The sequence below is a fragment of the Centroberyx affinis genome, unplaced genomic scaffold (assembly GCF_046629955.1).
Source record: "Centroberyx affinis isolate AG114_WGS23_722 - 3 ecotype Tasmania unplaced genomic scaffold, CSIRO-AGI_Caff_v1 ptg000171l_1, whole genome shotgun sequence".
NCBI lineage: Eukaryota > Metazoa > Chordata > Actinopteri > Beryciformes > Berycidae > Centroberyx > Centroberyx affinis.
Window position 1 is genome coordinate 562,895 of NW_027278868.1, and position 19,654 is coordinate 582,548.

General features: G+C 45.1%; 2 protein-coding genes across 2 annotated transcripts in view; one reads left to right on the forward strand and one right to left on the reverse strand.

Moving 5' to 3' along the window:
- slx4ip (SLX4 interacting protein) overlaps nucleotides 1-15,946 on the reverse strand; it is a 32,184-nt gene extending 16,238 nt beyond the window's left edge. The window contains exons 1-4 of the mRNA XM_071534481.1: nucleotides 15,908-15,946; nucleotides 15,092-15,137; nucleotides 7,846-7,935; nucleotides 7,280-7,406 (exon numbers count right to left, since the gene is read on the reverse strand). Coding sequence (XP_071390582.1) covers nucleotides 7,280-7,406; nucleotides 7,846-7,935; nucleotides 15,092-15,118 — 244 coding nt within the window. The 5' untranslated portion in view covers nucleotides 15,119-15,137; nucleotides 15,908-15,946. The remainder of the gene's footprint in view (nucleotides 1-7,279; nucleotides 7,407-7,845; nucleotides 7,936-15,091; nucleotides 15,138-15,907) is intronic.
- Nucleotides 15,947-16,655: 709 nt separating this feature from the next.
- On the forward strand, nucleotides 16,656-19,330 carry mkks (MKKS centrosomal shuttling protein). Its single transcript, XM_071535038.1, has 4 exons — nucleotides 16,656-17,640; nucleotides 17,804-17,985; nucleotides 18,291-18,401; nucleotides 18,728-19,330. Exons 1-4 carry the CDS (start codon nucleotides 16,656-16,658, stop codon nucleotides 19,154-19,156), a joined length of 1,707 nt encoding a protein of 568 aa, XP_071391139.1. The 3' UTR covers nucleotides 19,157-19,330.
- Nucleotides 19,331-19,654: the final 324 nt, after the last annotated feature.

Consider the following 19,654-nt stretch of genomic DNA (forward strand, 5'->3'; position numbering starts at 1 on the left):
CTAAGCTTACATTCATGTTTCTCTCTCACAAACAGTTTGCTGGTGCCTCCTTGGGGAATGAGTGGCCCCTTTCTGTGGCAACTGTAGCCCACAGTGGTGCAACACCCCGAATCTGCAGAGTAGAGACCTTAAAGGGGTTGATTTCTACTTCCTTCGAGGGAGGAAGGCCTTGCTTAATTGTTTTGAAACCCGATGCACAACAATATTATGACAGGTCAAATCAAACAGTAAACAAGCCAGCACGCCATGTTTTCAGAAATGTGGTAGATAATATTGTAACCACTTGTAGGGAGAGACTTCTACCATCTTGTAATATACCGCAAGACAACTGCTGAACAAGACACAGGCTCCACAGGGCTGGTGCCAAGGCTAGAATACTGTACTTATGCGACTCAGTCACACACACACACACAGACACACACACACATCCCTGCAGCTTTCACCGCTTCCTGGGAAAACAATGAGAGGAAAGAAAAGTCAACAAACCGAGAGGCATCCAGAGTGACTAGGACTGTAAAATGGAACAGGCAGGGGTGAGAGGCATTCAGACCAGGGTCAAAGGTAAGCCCCCATGGAACAGACTTCATTAACTCCAGTCATATCCTGAGGAGATCATTAAAACAGCCATAGAAAACATAGCCTACTTCTTTCTCGCCATCCGCATTCCTGGCGGCCCGTGTTGTTGTGACTCACACAGCAATCCGTAGGCATTTCTGCGCCGACACGGAGGCTTTTTTCGGGGGCTCCTGGTGGGTCTCTGCCACGCATTAGCCGGACCGCAGTGGGTCAGGGGCCAGTAAGGAGGACTGCTTCACTGTATGTCTTCACTGTATGACAGGAGAGCCGCATTTCCCACGCAAGCCCTTTATGAACAGGAGTTGAATCAGCAGGACAGTCAGACATCAGTGCCTGAGAATCCTGCTCCTTTGACATCTCCGCTTTGATGTCGACCGCCTCCCTCTGTCCTCAAGAGCGGGATGGAGAGTTGGGGGGGTTGGGGCAAGGGAGGGATGGGGGGGGTTGTACTTGAGAGAGCATGAAGGAAGTTACCCACATGTAAGTGGGGGCTTTCCTGGAAGGACATCACTCTCTGTGTGTAACTGTAACTGCAGCCGTAGCGGAGCGCTGTGCCTTATCATCCCGCTCAACGTCCACCTGAAACAATATTTGCACATGAGTGTTCAATTTAACATTTGGGTGACCCCTTCATCGCGGTTACGAAATACGCCGCAGCATGGTAGCGCAGGCCAGCCCATAATGCAGCATGTGACTAGAGTGGTGGGGAGCAGTTGGGAGGACAGAAGAATTATCAAGGGGAAAAAATCTATTTCTCAGAAACATAATCTGATGAAAGAAGTGCAGTCACAATACAAAATGTCACATTCAATCATCATTATATCTTATATCTTAATTAGCCCAGACAGCCGGAGATCTCTCAAAGTACAGTAGGCCTGCGCCATTGTTTATACAAAAAAAAAGATATTCAAAATGGAAGAGATGGAAACTGCTTATTTTGTTTTAGGCTCCTTTAGATTAATGTTGTGCGGGGCAGTTTGAGGACTTGAGTTATGCACTGCGCTGGCCCTTTAAATCTCCGATCAAGGTCTCATTGGAAGCAGGCCGCTTCTGCTTGCTGGTTCCCCCTGTAAATCTGCTAGCCTGTGTGTTTATAAATCTAGATAGATGAAACAGGCCCAGGGAACACATGGAGATTCTATCAATGTTTCGCTACCAGTGTCTAACGACAACAGACAAGTAAGGCCACAGCGAGGAGAAAAAAAGTGTTGGATTAATTTTAAAGTTTCAAAGTTTTTCTTTAAACTTTAAAAGAAAAAAAGTTTAAGTGTTGTAATGTACTGACCTCATACCTTCAAGGCCTGGAAAGCATTAATGTCTACAGTTACACTGCAGTGCAGTGCAGTGAGTGCTGCTTTCATAAAGCCATCCTAGGCAGGCCTTTTAATGACAACACAAGGCCAGTTTGGCACGCTGCGCTGCCATGACACCTGTTCCCAGGAAAAACACACAGCTCACAAGAGCACATGACACAGGCCCAGGATATTACTCAAAGTGAAACAAAAGAGGAGAGAAAAACACGGAGATCCTCCGAAATGTTTCACTAATTCCTAAAACAAGGCCTTTCGGTCGGGCCGAATTGTTAGCCTGAGTTCAGGAGAGTGTGTGCCGTCTCCCCGACCAGATTGTGGTAAAGGGGAACAGTCACATGAATGTGATCCGTGCTCAGGCTACCATTCCACGGCCCTAATTATATGGGAAAGAGTGTGGTGTGACAGCTATGGCTGGGGTTGCGGTCGTGTCCTAAGAGACTGCAGCTGACCCTGTGGAGAGGGAAAGGGAGAGAAAGTGAGAGGACATGAAGGGAAGAGAAGAGAAGAGAAGAGAAGAGAAGAGAAAAGAAGAGAAGAGAAGAGAAGAGAAGAGAAGAGAAGAGAAGAGAAGAGAAGAGAGAAGAGAAGAGAAGAGAAGAGAAGAGAAGAGAAGAGAATGTTTGTCTGTATGTGTGATAATGGGAAACACAAGAACAGAGACAGAGAGAAAAAGAGAGAAAGTGTGTGTGTGCAATAATGGGGAGGGGGTTAACATTGGAGTCAGACTGTCCTATGTGTTGCTGCTGAGTAAGGCCGGGGGCTTACAGGAAGGATTTACAGAGCCGCAGCAACACCACAAAGCACCAGGGGGAAGGGGGTTGCCCAGCAGGGGACGGGGAGGGAGGGGCGGCGGGGAGAGGGGCAGGCAGGCTGGGGCGGCTACTCTGATCAGGATCCATTTCCAGCCTGGGCCTTGGAATTCCTTTGTTCCTGTCACAGGTCTCCGTTTCCCCCTCGCCTTAATCCCAGCCTGCCTCACGCCCAGTAACACAGAGCAGGGCAGGTAACTCTGCCGCAGGCATGCCTCTCTATTTACAGACCAGTCCCTCACTGGCCTGGATATGCACAGCACAACAGCCACACACATAAATAGTAATAGCTGTGGTAGGATTGAGAAGAAAAAAGGCAGAATATTGCAGGTTGTTAATACAGAATTACTTGCGAGTCTTCAGAGAGCTGCTTTGAACAGACCCAGTAGTAGGCTGCATGGCTGGAGTCTATGGCTTCTCCCTAGGGGAGGCAACCCAGCACGCAGGTAACAGTTTATAGAGGAGGGAGTGTTTCATTATGTTCATGCATTTTGCTCATGAAAGGTCTCGCTGACAGTTTGACCGATGAGCTCTGCCACATTTGAAAAACTGTTTTAGTCTGGGGCTGCAGGCCTTCAAAGGCGCAGAGAAGCCAAACAAAGCTAAATCTATGACAGAGGGGAGCGAAAATTAACATTACTCCTCTTTTCTCCCTTTCAATCTCAACACATCCTCCGCATTCTTCATCGGGAGGGAGATGGCCATTCGTAAACACATTCTCCAACAGTAAAGTTATCCAGCAACACTTGTGCTTTTTCCGCAACGGCCGTGGCCAGGCTGCCTTAAGCCCCCTTCATAGGGCTGCCAAGAGGAGTCAGTGGTACACTGTGCAGCGCTCGCAAAGCCCTCTCCCACGGCTATTAGTGACCATTCATCTGGGGAGCCTGGGAAAATGCCTCTCCAGCCTGCCGTGGCCATGGGGAAACAGGCTGGCAGGTGTTCCCTCCCCCTAAGCCCTGGCACCTGTGCAGGGAGAGGAAGAGGGACCCAGCTCTGCCCATGGGCTGAAAAGAACGCTAGGTACCAGTAGAAGCCTTTGCCAGGGCGTCTCTGACTGCTGTGATTGGCCGCAGAGTCTCGGTCTCTAGCCGTAAGTACACAGAAGAGGAACCCTGTTATGGAGAGATCAATGTGGCTGAATCAATACTAACCGTAGAAATAAGACATCTGCTAATGTGCTTTGGCAGTTTGAAATGGCATGTTAACTAAATCCGTGTAAAAAGGGGACCTTCTCGGTTTACACTCTAAGGAGCCTAGCACACACAAACTTGCACAAATACACGCACCACTCAGAAATACAAAATCAACATTTACTTGAGTCAAAAATAGTACAAGACTAAGACCAAACAGAAGGTGAGATAGCACACAATCAGCATTGTAACTAAACAAGAGCTAATCTAATATAAAAAGTAAAAGCACACTGGTAAAGACCTGCGAACAATCCGTCTGTACAGCATAATAAGGGGTTGGATACTGCGAGTTATCCAAGAGGGCCACGTCTGACATGAAGGGGTTTCCCGCTCCTCGGTCCAGGGGCAGATCAGTGGCATCTTCATAAAGATAACTGTGACACTCTTGCTTTCACACAGCATAACCGGCAGCTTCTTTCCTCAAATATCTGTTATATCAAGTGACAAAAAATGTATTCCTCAAAACACAGAGAACCTATTATCCACTCATTTTTCAATCTGTAATTACCCTCTGAGAAATGTGGGTGTGTTTCAACGCAGTCTACCAGGGAGAATGCAACAAGCCTCTCCCAAGCTCCCCTTCCCTGGGCTTCTAAAGTCCGGCATGTCCATTCTGCATGTCCAGAGCCAAGATGTTTGGTGGGAAAAGTTCCCTCTGTTCAGCTCTCTAAAAACATAAATAAATCACATCACTATGAGCTAATCATGAATTCTCAAGTAGCCTGCTTAAAAAAAACGGGGGGGACTGACATTTGGAAATTGGCCTCTGCAGCTGAGATTTAGAGTAATGGTTTGGATTTATGTTGGCGGGAGACATGGGACAAGCTGACATGTTCACTGGGTGCTATACATACTGCACACACACACATGCACACAACGCAGCATTCATACATAAATATAATAACCCGTGGAGATAATCGGATACAAACACTTGCACTGACGGGCCTTGGAATGTTAAAAGCTGTTGATGGCTCATTTGAAGTGCCAACAGCTGAGGCTGTTACACTGTTCTTACTGCTGGGTGTTGGCGGAAGCCCCTGTGATTCCACACTGGCACCAGCGCAAACACCGCCTCATATGAGACCCAGAATACCCCTCCGCCCCCAGCCCAGACATAGCACCACGCACCACGCTCCATCCTCCTATTCTTGGCCCAGACATCAATACTACCCCACCCGACACCTTTATCTATATGCAACACATGCGTGTGCACGTGCTCCCACACACAGACACATATGTCCTCACACACACACACCTCACTCTGGGATAGCCTACTTAATTCTCCTCTCAAATAACATAATGCTGCGCACAAACACATAGATACACATAGCTCCTACGCCGAAGCAGATACACACAGAAACTCAGCTTCCATTCCCCCTGCTATGGACAGTTTGAAGGTTCTGTGAGGATTAGCAGGTTAGCGTTTGACCTGCCTGCAGAATAGATGACCCCAATACTTAATACCCACCCTGAGGTTTGCTGGGCTTCCCTCCCTAAGCCTATAGTCTGTCCTCCCCTTTTTATGGCTCCTGCCTGCCTGCTTGCTTCTCACACTCACAGTCTCCACCTTTACTGCTCTGCCGCCTCCCTCACATGGGACAACAGAGAGACCAAGAATGTCATTACACTCACTTAAGACCTTTAATAGGACTGGAGCGCATGAACTGTGTAGGCCTGTTGAGGCGCTACCCCGTTTCATGTTCTGAGAGGGGAAAACACTCTGATATGGCATGGAGTCATGTTCCATTGGTTACGTTCTTTTTGGCAAAGCTGCGAGGAGCTTAATCATTTTTACATGCATATTTCACTGTTGAAATACCGATCGTCCCCTTGTTCACACAGTGGAGTGTGTATGTGCTCATAAGTGTGTGTGTGGAGTCTCGGTCTGTGATCTCCATCATTAGAGATGTCTGTCTCTCCTCAGTCTGTCACGGGGAATATGAGTCAGGCTTTTCAGTAACCTTACACTGTCAGCCTGTTCACACCTAGCCCAGGGGGAGGATATATCTCTCCAACACACTGTCGCTCCCTCTGATTCTCACTGGTCCTGACGTGTGTGCATGTGTGTGTGTGCCCGTGTGCACGCACGCTACACATGCACGCTACACACGCACGCACGCACACACACACACCTCAGCCAGTATGCTTGCACACATTCCTGTATACCAAGAAAATGCCACAGGTGGGTTTAACATGTACACTTGTATACATGTATACATGCATGAGCACACAACGCATGCATGAATGTATGCACACATGCATGCACGGATACACAGATGTAGTGGAGGGGAAGACTAAACTGGTGGAGAGTAGCGTGAGAGGCAGCGCTGCAGCCACAGGAGAAACTTTATGGGGCCGGCTGCCCTGTAATCCCACTCTCACAGTAGGCCTGCCCCGCTGAGTGAGCCCGGTTTAACTGCCCTTAACTGCTACCTGTGACAAACCTGTCTGCCTTCCACCACACAGCTGGGGGTTCCTGTGAAGCTGGGTTCACAGTGCTTCAAAGGCATGTGTGTGGGTGGCTGGGGGAATGTCCATAGATTGCATAGATGGGGATGGTTTGAATTGGCTGCTTTGTGTGGGCTGGGAGTATATTGATCTTTCTCTTTGTGTATTGTGTGTATGGTTAGGTGTCAAGACAACTGTTTTTGCTGGCATCCAGTTAACCATAAGAAATGCAGATCAACATAGGTGTGCCAACACCACATTGAACACAAGGGTAACAAACATCAGCCATTTTAAAGGACTTACACCTTGCATGTACAAATGTGACTGAGACGTGCCAAGTTAAACAGCGTAGCACAATATAAAAACTCCTATCAGCTCTCACCTCCACGGGTCACACCCTGGGCGTCGAAAGCCACCGTGTCCCGACTAGTTCTGTTTTTTCTCCACCCACACTCTCCTCAAAAAAGGTAGCCATGACATACTTTTTAGAATGTTTTGCAACTCTATTCCCACCCTGCTTACAGAGCTTCGTAACCTGCCCTGCCTGCATGCAGAGAGTCATATCTGCGCATTGAAGTCCAAGTGAATAAATAATGGTTTTGAGTTCACAGCCAAAATAAACCATTTCACTTATTCAAGCTGATGATAGACACACCTAAGACACGGCGAGGGAAGACAAAAATGACCTGATGCCAAAGGAATGAGAAAAGACTTGAAACCAAAACAGAAGTAATAAATAACTTAAGCTCTCATTATCATATTATAACAATTAAAATGAATGCTCCAAGTAACCAAAGAAGGAGCTAATGTTGTACTTTTAATACTGGATTCTACAGCATTTTGGAGGAGGAATGGTCTATAATACATGACAATTAATATGTGGACTATTTGGTTCTAGTGCAGTGTGTGAGAGAATGAGTGTTGCAGGACGTGATGTAGTTACCTTTCACACAAAGAGCTGCAGCAGGTGCCAGCTCCTTCTTCTGTTTGGGCTGTCTTCTATTGTGGAGAGACTCTGTGTACTGCTTAACTCTCTGGTCCACAGCATCTCGAACCAGAGCTGTAACTTCCTACAAACGGTGTGCAGATAATTCAATAGAGCAACATATTGTGAAATGCTGAGGAAATTTACATAGGTTGCAATTTGGTAGAAGTGCATGATACAGTATCTTCCAATGGCGACTTGGAAGCAAAAACTGGTGGAAGATAAGATGCAAAGCATAGCATTTATAGTAAAGATTAATCTAATGAGGAGCCCAGTCGCACAGGTCAGCAGAAGTCTCAAGTGCAAGGCCAGAGAGGCAACACCAAGAGTGGCTGGGTGGAGAGAGGGGGACAGTTTGCATTTTGCAACAATGAAAATCCCTAGGAAGGAAAAAAGAGAAGGCTCAAAGTCATTTTAGATTCCACGCTGTTGCTTTCTTCTGAAAAGGCTCCCACCAGAACATAAGCTATACATTCACACACACACACTTGTTCACACACACGCCCTTCTTCCTGTGTCTGTACCTCGATGTGGTCCGTAGTAAACCAGCTGGCCTCCTCTTGGCCGCCCAGGGGCAGAACGTGGAGATCCACCAGCACAGCAAAGTTCCCACACTGTAACACAAAGAGGGAGGACAGCCACAGGTTGCTGAGGGGCAATAGGCTCACAGACAACAAAGGAAATCAGAGTGTGGGTGATTGACAGCGAGACAAACCACAACGACCCCCTACGTCCTCAAACATCACCCCAGGCCTCTCGCAACAGTGCCCTCCCTCCTGTTTCTCTGTCTAGCCATCTCTCTACCGATCTCACAAAAAAGCATGGCCTAACCTCTGTCTCCTCGTGTTTCCCTTTCTCAGCATAAAAAGGGTTTGCCTGTTCCATCACCTGTGCCATATAGTCACTATTTCAGGCCAGATTAGGCTGCACCAAACAGCCTAAAGATGTGCTTTGTAAATGAGCACTATCCTACGTTTTAGAAGAGTGGTGAAGAAACACCACACAACATCCACCTTAAAGCATTCAGTGTTTCTGTACTTCTGAGCTGCAAATTGTGAGTGCTGTAGAAAGCTGAGTGGAGGGCTGCAGAGTGGATTCCTGAGGCACTATGTCATCGTGTCATCGACAATAAGCCACATGGGACAGAGGGGCCAGAAACGCCGCGGCTGGTTAAGTTGCCGTTACATCTTTCTCAAGCTAGCCTGATTATGGTTTACACATGAGTGCAAAAGCTGCCCGCTGCGGAGAGCGAATGGATGTGGGTCTCGTGTGAACCTCGCCTCTCCCTGGACAAGGAAGTGATGGATGGACTGAGACCACCCGCAACACGACACTGAGGAGCAACAAGCACGGCCCTGGAGCCCAGACTGATAATGCACCCGAGGCACCGACCTGAATGGAAATGGAGAGCGAGGACACAGAGGGACATATAAAGACAAAACCAGACATACAGGAGAGTTCAGGCTCAGAAATGCAGAACTGGAATAGATTGTGGACAGAGAAAAGAGATGATAATGGTAGTCATTTAGCAATAGTGAGTGTATAAGCACGCAAAGAGAGTAACTCCACATAGCAGATCCTGCCTGAGACAGCAGCTTTGTTTCGATCAGCCCCAGCCAGGCCCGTCCCCTGGGCTGATCTCACAGACATGATGGCTAAACTCCACCGGCGGAGTTACGAACCCAGACTGGAGGGGTGTTCCTGCGGCCCTGCTCTCAGGATGACGCGGGAGAGAGAATTAACAGGGTGTGTGTAGGGGAAGGCCCCTGCTACTTAGGTCCCAAGTCTGGACACAAGCCTGCATTTCCCCTCCTGTTGCCTCCTCCTCTCCTTTACTAGAAGCAGTTAGGCCAGCTCCTCAGAGAGAAAGGGAGAGAGAGAATCTAATTTACTTTGATCATAAAAATGACAGTTGGGCTGAGAACCTTTCGTCTAGTGGGATTAAAAGGCTAAATCAGTGAAAGGATGGTTCTGGGCAAATTAAGTGGCCAAATATTTTCTTTTTTCACATGAGAGCATTTTTCTTTCTAATTGTCTCTCTGTAAACAATGATGGAAGTGGAGCTGCTCCTCGCAGGTCAACTAGTGGATAGGGCGCCCCCATATGGCTGATCACTTCATGTTTATTATGTCTTGCACCATGCTTTTGCAGAATGTTAGGTACTGTGTGTGTCAGTATGTACTGTCAATATGTCTCTGCACCCATGTCACCAAAACAAATTCCTTAGTACTTATTCTAATGAATGTGATTCTGAGTCTGTCAAGGTGGCTCAGTAAACACTGATCCCCTGACTCTATCCATACATATCATGAAACTTATGTGAACAAAATTCCGTACATTAACATCTAGATGTGATAACCATGAATAGAATCTTGCTAAATACTAAATAGTCTATACAAAACATAATAGGATTTTGCACAGCTTAGCCTGAAGGAAATAAACACAAGTTTAGTTGTTTTCCTTTAAAAAAAAAAAAAACCAATACGCTCTCACAAAAACATAAAAGCCATGGGCCAGAACAGAGCTCTCCTTATGTGCAAGCTCCTCCATGTATAAAATGTGTGCATGTGTGTCTGTCAGTGTCAGTGTAGGGCCAGCTCTTCCCTACAGATCTGCATTCTCCCCGTCCTCTGCCCTTTGTCTCATGGCGGTCTACGGATGACCGGTGGCTTCAGCTGACTGGTTCCAACAATTACCAGTGCGTGGGAAAGCCTAGCAGCGGAGGGCCAGGCCCTGTCAATCACACAGAGAGGGACCGACTGGCGGCTCAGTCCCACAGTGGCTTCTTGGGCTGGACTTGACAGACGCTGGACTGGCTTTGAGATCCTGCCTTCAGTTTTTGCCGTTTGAGACCTCAGAATGCCATTACAGATAAGCATAGGAATGTTATATGATAATATGTATATGCTAATATGTATATGTCACAGTCAATATCAACCATGCTACATTTTGAAGGATTAGACTTGGAAAAGATGTTGTTAATCATAAGGAGTGTTATTACTGAGTGAGTCAATACCTAAAGGAGAGAATATCTGTGATAAAAAAATTAAAAAAAAAAAAATCCTAGCAAGAAACACGGGATCACTCCGCTAGGCTACGTGGCTTAGAATTACGCAACCTAATGCGAGGTCTTAGGAGCAACACAAGGATAATGTGATCAATATCTTGGACTGGAGAGAGCAGTTAGGTCTCAGAGTGCAGCCCTTGTGGAGAGGCACAGCTGGGTGAATCCCCTAAAGTGGTTTCTGAGCTTCTGATTGAGTTTGTGTTTTGGGCAGAAAGCCAGACAACTAGCTAGCCTTAGACTAGCTCCCTTTTATCACATTAGAGCAGCAGACAAGACAAGACTGGGAACTGGACATTAATGATAAACATTGGTCTGTCCCTCACGCAAAAACAGCATGTGATTCCCTGGGCCTCTCGGAAAAGGGGGATTTTGCCAGGAATGCAAACTAACGCAATCGCACTAATGGGACAACGATTAATTTGCTAGCATAATTGTTGATTAAGTGGAGGCACTAATTTCCCTCTAGTGCGTGAATCTTTTAGTCCTTGCTGCACTCTTTAGGTGCAGCAATCAGTGGTTTTAGAAAAGGCTTTTCATGCTGAGTGTGGTGGATGGTGACAGACTGGATGAAGAGAGCCAAAAAAAAAGGGGCAGAATCTAATTTTACACAAAGGCTCTGACTACAATCAGATCATGTGATCCAAATTTGTCATCTCTGAGCACAAAGAGTGACCAGTGGGTCTCTAAAGGTGAACCCTGCCATGACCTATGACCTCCATGTGATGAGGCCCCCCCCCCCCTCAAGCCCAGCTATGACCTCTGTTTAGTGAGATCTCCACAAGCGGCCTAATCCTTTGTGGATGCAGTAATAGAAACCACAAGAACCTTATCCTCCCTGAGCAAAGAGGAGATCGGAAAAAAAAAACTACAAAATCCAGTATTCTCCTTGAAAGAGTGTACACCAAAAATAGCAAAATAGAGCTAATTCAAAGGGTCCCGCACAGCAAATACTGCACATGTGCCTCTCTCTTTAATACCATGTCTGCAGTATAATGGTTCTAAAGGATTTTAGTAATATGACATATTTATTTATCAAATGCATAAGATATCCTAATATATTTACTTTGCTTTGACACATTTAAGGCAATATACTGAGCCGCTGTTGTTGGAAAGAAAGGTTGGATAAAGGGCCAAGTTCTAGAGGAAGTTACTCTTTTCATACATACTAAAGTGGGCCAGTACTGCTTTGTTCTCTGCCTTGCACAGGCTTTTTAGAGTTATGAACAGAGGTTGAAGGCTGAATGAGAAGCGGCTAAGAGTGCTACTTAATACCAAATCCTTTATTGTGCCATCTTTTGTGTGCCGTCACACAGTGAATGAATAGGACCGAGTCTTCCTGCAGGCTAAGCTCAACTTCTCTATCCTAATTCTCCCCGCTGCCAATCTGATAAGCATGACCCGTAAAAAAAAAAAAAAAAAAACACAGACAAAAACATTAGAAACATTCGAAACCTAAACTACCCAGAAGTCCACAGCTCAGCTTCGAGACAAAGTCGTTCGATTTTCTGTCCGTAATCAGTAAATAAACAAATAGTGAATCAATCCCACTGACGGCTCCTTTCCCTTTTCTGGTCTGCGGGGCTCTGGTCTACATCACTCTCAGTTCCCAAGACACTTTCTACCTTCCCTTATCTCTCTCCCAGACCCCGCTCTCCATCCTCCCGCCTGCTCCGCTCCAAGTTGGGCACGGGGCCCAAACTCTGGGAGCAGTTCTACCCGCCTCCCCACCTCGCTGCCCTTTGCCACTGCTATCGCGCCGTATAAGAACCAGACCTCCTCGGCCTGCACTTAGCTCAGAGGCTAACACTAACCAGCCGCAGATGTTTACATTGGGAGAGAAGGGGCAGCAGATGCGGTCTCACTCAATAAAACTTGCATCTCTCTCTCTCTTTCTGTCTCTCTCTCTGCAGTCTGCAAAGAGCCCAGGGGAGCTCTTCAGATCTGTGGGTGTGACAACCTTGCTCTTTAGGCTTTATTCGCCTCATTCCCAGCTCTCTGTTGCTCTCTGTGAGTCACCTGGGTTTCCCCTTAGAAAAAAAAAAGACAAGTCTCTATTCCAATATTTCATACTGTGCCAGATACTGGGCTGTGAGAGACTTGAGAGCATGAATGTGATTATCACCGAGGCAAAATGTTATTTACTGACAAGAGTTGGCGGAAGTGCTTTGTGTGCAAAGCTCCTTTCATTCAGGTGAATGTTAGCACACCTGAGTCCTCTTTATTTGATGATAAAAAGGGACACAACCCAGGAGCGGAATTCCAGCAGCAAGAACAGACAGGAATATCTCCAGGTAACACTCGGCAAACAAAACTCAAGTAGACACATCCCTGAGAATTGGTAGATAGACATAAGCAGTGCAGCTGAGAAGTGCTCATTAGGACACGTGAATTCCATAGGGCAGTATGGGGCAGCGCGGGGGTGAAAGAGCACTCTCTTTACCCTCCGGAAAGGTTCCCCCAAGTTGGGATGTGTCAAAATGTTTCTGATCAGACTGCAATGACTTTGTACAGAAGCCCGATGTGTGGTCTGATATGAGCTCATCTACAGAGTGACAACAACACTAAACAGCACATAAACCTCTGACATTAAACTGCGCTGCGATACCTCAAACGTTTTATACTCAAAAACAATTTGGTCTCCCTGTCATCCCACTACATTAGATGGTTAGAAAGTCAGCAGTACATAACGCTAATAGAAGGCAGATTGCAGGGCTCTGGAGCAGTAATGTCCTGGCAGACAGCAAGCGGTTCAGTGGATCAGCGTTTTAGCCTGCAGGCCCTTTTGGGGAGGTCTGAAAAGTGGCAGGTCACTATAGTCTAAGCCTATTTAAGTAGGAGCATACCAGCACCTCCTGCAGCTCCCCAGACCAGGCAGAGAGCTGCTTGGAAAACATTTGAGGAGACAGCATCATAAAACACACTGCCGAACAGCCCACCTAAACACCGCAAGCTGAATCCAAGAACATTATTTAGAATTCCTCGGGTTATCCTTGCACTCGAGGCATTCTGGTAAACAAGTTTGCAAGAGCCCTTCCTGAACACAACGTCTCTACATCCTTTCATATCCCGAGAAGTCATTCGCTCATTAAAAAACATGGTGGTAGTGCTGTTTGTTTTGCGAAAGAGGAGCTCAGGGTTGCGCCTTAAATGCTATTGTTTGGACTGATCCCTTCTAGCATGCTTGTTTGTGGTTAGTTGGTTAAGAATGGTAGAGGCTCTCTGCATTTTCTCAGGCAGGGTAACACAACAGTATCATTATGTGCCCACTGGGAAGGAACCTTTCATGAACCTCCAGGGCTTTACTCTCCCACAACCGACTGAGGGGGCGGTGGGGTAGCCTGTACGCAGGCATGCATATGAAACGAATAAAGAGAGTGAACGCAATATCTGGTCAACTAGGCACACATGGCATTATGGAGGATATGAGAGATCAGTGCAAATGTCCACGGCCCTCATCCAAAACTCTCAATAAATGAAACATCAACAACAGGAGAGACCAGCTGCTTTCCCTGCACTTAACAAAAACATCTGATGTGCATTATTCCTGACAGAGCTTTAGACGGAGGATGGACGGCTCAGCTTGTTTAATAGAATGAGTTTCCTCTGCCCCGCATTGCTGTGGCCATTAACAAAAGCCTTTCAAAGAGACAGTCAGGCTTAAGATTTGCAAAAGGTGACTTGAAACACTGAATAACTTACTCCATAGAAGGGAACTAAAGCAATGTCAAATATGTCAAAGGCAAGACAGTTGAAATGTGTATCTATACTTCCCTCTAGTGGCTGAAGAATGGGTGACCGGTAGAGCGGGAAGAAATAGGCAACAGGCAACACAGACATTGCAACATGAAGTTCAGATGTTTAGCCGGTAATTGTTACAGTAGCAAGATTATATCACTGTGCACCATGTGACCAGTATTTTTGTTATTTCTCCAACTGCCGAGCAGCCAGTGCAGTAAATACACAGAATATAAATTTATGTTTTATAAGGTAACATGAAAATAACAGAATGGAGCTTGCTGTTCTGAGGAGGTTTGGGCAATATCAATATCAAATCAAACTCAAAAATCTAAAATATTTATAACTTTTTATTTTGCGTTTTGTCATTCAGTTTCTTGTTTATTCAAATGATGGGTAAATTATGTCCAGCATACCCCAAATAGCCCACTTCAGATGATCTTTTTTTTCCCCTTTATCCTTTAATAGAACTGGAGGAGGTTTTCTGACAATACAAAACCGAATAGCTATAGCCTAAAACCCTCTAAAATGATTTGTAGCTGTGGCATTTGAATATTGAACATTTTAATGCATTTTTAATGACCAAAAAAAAACAAACATTTTGTACTCCATGGTATGCCTGACATTTCAAACTATTACTGGCTGCACATGCCTAAACCTGAATAAATGAATGATGATACAAATGTAAACAACTGTGAACTGAAATTGCATCATTAGAAACATTATGCATTTATAAGTTGTGGGATACAAACTTAATTCATTCTGCAATTAATGGGAACATTTCACATGGAATTAAATAATGGGAATGTGTTTGTCTATATGATGGTGCAGAATGTATTTGCTTTGTCATACTAGTAGCCCTTGTAATGTAATGTAATGCAAATAAAACCAGTCTTGGCTATGATATCATCTGGTTATGATATAGAATAGTGTGTTATTATGAAAGCATATATTTCACTTGCACTCACCTTAATGACAAATTTGCGAGGAGTCATTGCAGTCAGTCAATTTAATCTGAAACAAGTGCAAGCTCAAGGATCACACATGGTACTTTGCCCTCAGAGTCTCCAATGATCACATATCAACAAAAATAAATTAGACACCATTTTGTACTGGTGGGCTGTTTTGTTACCACCTTCCATACAAAAAAACAAAACAAAACACTGTAACGTTAATATTGCAATAGGCACATAGTACACAGACACACTATAATTATAGTGTGTCTGTGGTAGTCTTAGTGTTTATAGAGACCTTATTTTATTACCATTTTCCTAACAAAAAACACTACGATAGTACTACAGGCACTTATAGTGTGTCTATGGTAGTACAGTGAGTTTATAGCGACCATATCGTAGTTGATATTAATCTATAATGGTTTTACGATAGGATCTGAGGTGTTTTTTTGTTGTTTTATTTTGTTAGTTTTTTTGACTGATAGTAGTTACATGGTCCTCTTACATTTTATAATAGGATTACTGCAATCAATTTATTTATTAGCTAGCTAAGCGTCTTTTTGACAGTGTACCTGACTGATATGAATTACTAGCCTATCCATGTGGCTTCTTCAAATCTTGGTTATAATTAATGTTTAATTGTTTAGGTTTTCAAGTAGCCTAGCTAGCAGTTTGGGCTCTAATCTCAACAGCAGCATACACACTAGTATTGTCAAGAAACAGTATAGATCCAATCCATCATTGTCCAAAGAGATTACATTACAAGCAATGCGGTTACATAAACATTAATATATTGCGATATATGTATAAATATAACTCCAAATATCCTACCGCCAATAGTTTTGAATGGTTGTCAAGGCTAGAGGAGATCTACGGTTAGTAAAAAATGACGTCATACTCCCGCAGTTGAATAACCAGGAAGTGTGAGTCGGAGCTATGAGCGGATAGTTTTTTGCAGAAAGTAAAGTAGTTAAACTTGGAGACATATTTTAGCATCTAAGCTAGCGAGCGAACTAATTCACAATCTTTGTTTGCAAGTAGGTTTATGGTATTTTGGTGTGTTGATTACAAAGACTCGCGAGAGAAAACGAATGTTTTGTCGAATCACGGATCTCTTCTAGCCATAAGATGTAGGACCCCAGAGGACCCAACGCTATGACCGACACCATGGAAACGACTGGCGGAACTAAAAAGCCTGTATTAATCTTGAAATTATACTTCATCGAGATGTATCTATATTTTAACTTTTCTCCACAAAACCCATCCTTTCACCAATTACATATATTTTAATGTATTTAAACGTAGCATAATCATCTGTAATTCTAAAAATCAGTTTTATTAAGATCAGGCATCGCCTTAATCCTCACTATCCAGATCGTGTCAGTGTTTACCTGTACGTGTTGTCCATCTGACTTGGTCATACAGACTGTCGAAAGGAGAAAAATATGTGTTCGTCGCTTATTTTACTACCGTCAGCCAGCAAGTTAGCTCATTATCTATGCTAGCAAAGCTTCTTTAGCGGGCTATCATCGACCGAAAGTTAGGGCTTTCCTCACGTTAACCTGAACCTGCTTTGAGAATGTCTCGACTCACCAAGAAATCGCCATCTCTGTGCACGGATTTACCGCTTGACAACCCTGATATTTGTCACAAGTTTAATGTTCTACGGCAGCTTCTCAAATCCTGTTTTGGCCCGTCTGGCAGGCTGAAGCAAGTCCATAACAACATTGGAGGGCACGTTATAACTACCTCAACCTCCTCAGTTCTCCTTCAAGCCATTTCATCTTCACAGCCTTTGATCAAACTCATAACAACCTCTGTTCTCAACCACGTGTCTCGTTTCAGTGACTGTGGTTTGTTTACTGCCATTCTGTGTTTGGCTGTTATTGACCAAGCAAAGCAGTCTGGCCTCAGGGGAAATGTGGCTATCAGCGTGAACAAGCATTTATTGGGTATGTGCACCAGTTACCTTCATCAAGAGGACTGCGGTTGCAAAGTGAAGCTCGACTTCTGCAGCAGCCAGGACTTGATCACACTGGCTTGGAGTGTTATCTCCAGCAAGCCCGCCTGTGTGCTAACAGAGCTGGAAGCGCTGTACATCAGTAAACTGGCCGTGCAAGCTTTTGTACTGACTGTTCCCTGTGACAGTCCAGGTAAAGTCAGTCTTGGCAAGATAGTGACTGTGTCTGTTGAAGGCCATCCTGTTCTGGACTCTGCAGTGTTTCCAGGGTTGCTGGTGGACGCGCCTGATGTCTTCTGCCTCAGCGATGTGGAGAATCTCCACTCTAATCCACTACGAATGGTGTTGTTCAGAGTGTCTCTCTCTGGGGACCTGTTTGAACTGGGAGACGGGACTCTTGAGGCGCACCAGGGTGCGGACACGGACTCGCAGATCCTGGATCAGCTCCTGGAGCTCGGGGAACGGGTGGTAAAAGATGAGGTGAAGCTCTTTGTATGTCAGAAGGTCATCCACCCTGTCCTGCAGCAATACCTGAGGCGTCATGGTGTAGTGGTGATAGAGAGACTGGGAATCGCTCTCATGGAGCCACTTTCTCAGCTGACAGGTTGGTCTGTTAGCATAGTTGGATTGGGTGCTGTGTTTAGGCTAAAAGCTTTCATAGACCTGAACGTATATATGTATAGTCTACTGTCCATGGTATATCTTGCACTGCTCCTTTGCACTGTATCTGAGGTCCTGTTTCATTTCTGTCCCCCTTTACATACCAGGTGCTCAACCTGTGGCCACATTGCAGACCACAATCCCAGCCAAGGCCTATGGGCAGGTGAAGGATCTCAGTATGAGGCAGTTTGGATCCAAGACAATGCTGCATCTATATCCTCCTGGAGAGCCAGCGATCTGCACTATGATCCTCTGCCATAGGAACGAGACAATGTTAAGTGAGTTGAAGGTAAGCTCAGTTTCCATCTCCCTTCAAAATATCTCATTCCCTGTCTCCCAAATTTCTTGTCTGTGTTCTACATTATATAATGAAGCAGAAATGGCCTGTATAGCTCAGTGGGTAGAGCATGACACCAACACTGCCAGGGTTACAGGTTCAATTCCCGCTGGGGTCATCCACCAAATGACATATGCATTTTTGAAAACAATCATAAAACTGGTTTCACATCACACAGACGTCAGACTGGAATGTCCATTAATGAGAAAATGTACAAGATGAGTTGATCTTTTAAATTCCCTGTCTGTCTGTTTCAGGTGGCGTGCCAGAAGACAGAACATGTGTTGAGGCTCACCCTGAGGGAGCCATCTGCCCTGCTCGGAGGGGGGTGCACTGAGACCCACTTAGCTGCTTACATCAGAAACAAGGTCAGACCCACTGTTGAGTTTTAAACCAGTTAGCAGCGCAGTAACTCTTGTTTTTGATTGCACAAATCAGCAGCAAAAAGTAAGCAGGTAGAACAGGTAACAGATAACTCATCTTTGTTTGCTCACTCTCAGCACCCATTGCACGCTTGACCTGTCGCTTTCATATATTGTTTTCACAGTGTGGGCGTTGTGAATCCCGTTGAGACTGTAACAGTGATTAAGAGCTATACAAATAAACTTGACTTGACTTGCCTTTTACATTCACTATCACAGGTGGTATGTTTTGAGTAATAGCATGTCCTGATTATGTCATGTTTTCATCCTAGAGTATGAATAAAGTGCCAGAGGCAGCGTCGCTACTTGGCTGCTCACAGAGAGAGTACCTGCTCGGCATGCAGGCTTTCTGCCGCTCTCTGGAGTCTGTGGCCGAGGTGCTGGAGCACAGCGGTGGGAATTCTCTGATGGATCTGACCCACGCTCACCACTGGACTCTGCCTGCGGATGTGGTGGAAGCCCAGAGGGAGGACGCCCTGGGCTCCTGTGGCTGTGGGCTGCTGGAGAGTCAGCCCGGTGAGAAGTGGACCTTTCTAAACTCTAAATACTCAGAGTTCTGTCCTGCACCCCTGTCTAGAAAGGCTACCGTGCAGCCACGTGTGCTGGACTCCTTCGCAGCCAAGATCAATGCTTTGCAGGTCGCTGTAGAAACTGCTAATCTTGTGCTGGATGTTCGATATATAATTCAAGATGTGAACTAGCTGAATAGGTTTTTTTTCCCAGTGTAGAATTCTGATTTGTGATGATGAAAATAAGGAGTGAATGTTGTCTTGCTATATTTTTTTCAAATGCAGTGTTCAGTTCAGACACTAGATGTTAGTATTGGCTTAGTCTGATCACTGACAATAGAACCATGAAGTCAGTCAGTGGGATTGTCTTGCATTCATTCTATTACTATAGTCTTTTGAAATTGTTATCATTAAACATTTTGTTTGCTTATTTATTTATTTATTTATTTATTACTGGTCAGTAATATGACTTTATGTTACAATATTTCCTGCGATATAATCTCACACTCTTTGCAGAATTTGATACTATAGATTTAACTGATTAAGGTGTAATGTGGAAAACAATGAGCCATATGTGATTAAATGCACACAAGGAAACCACATCTATATAGGGTGTAAATTGGTTTATTAGATATTGCTGTGCAATCTCCATTTCTAGTACATTATTATAACACAATCATTTCCCAGCTT

Bases quoted from the DNA above. Each gene is read 5' to 3' on its own strand.
- mkks (XM_071535038.1), top strand. From the start codon at position 16,656: ATGTCTCGACTCACCAAGAAATCGCCATCTCTGTGCACGGATTTACCG. The intron at 17,641-17,803 runs GTTGGTCTGTTA...TTTACATACCAG, and splicing joins GCCACTTTCTCAGCTGACAG to GTGCTCAACCTGTGGCCACA. The intron at 18,402-18,727 runs GTCAGACCCACT...TTTTCATCCTAG, and splicing joins CTGCTTACATCAGAAACAAG to AGTATGAATAAAGTGCCAGA.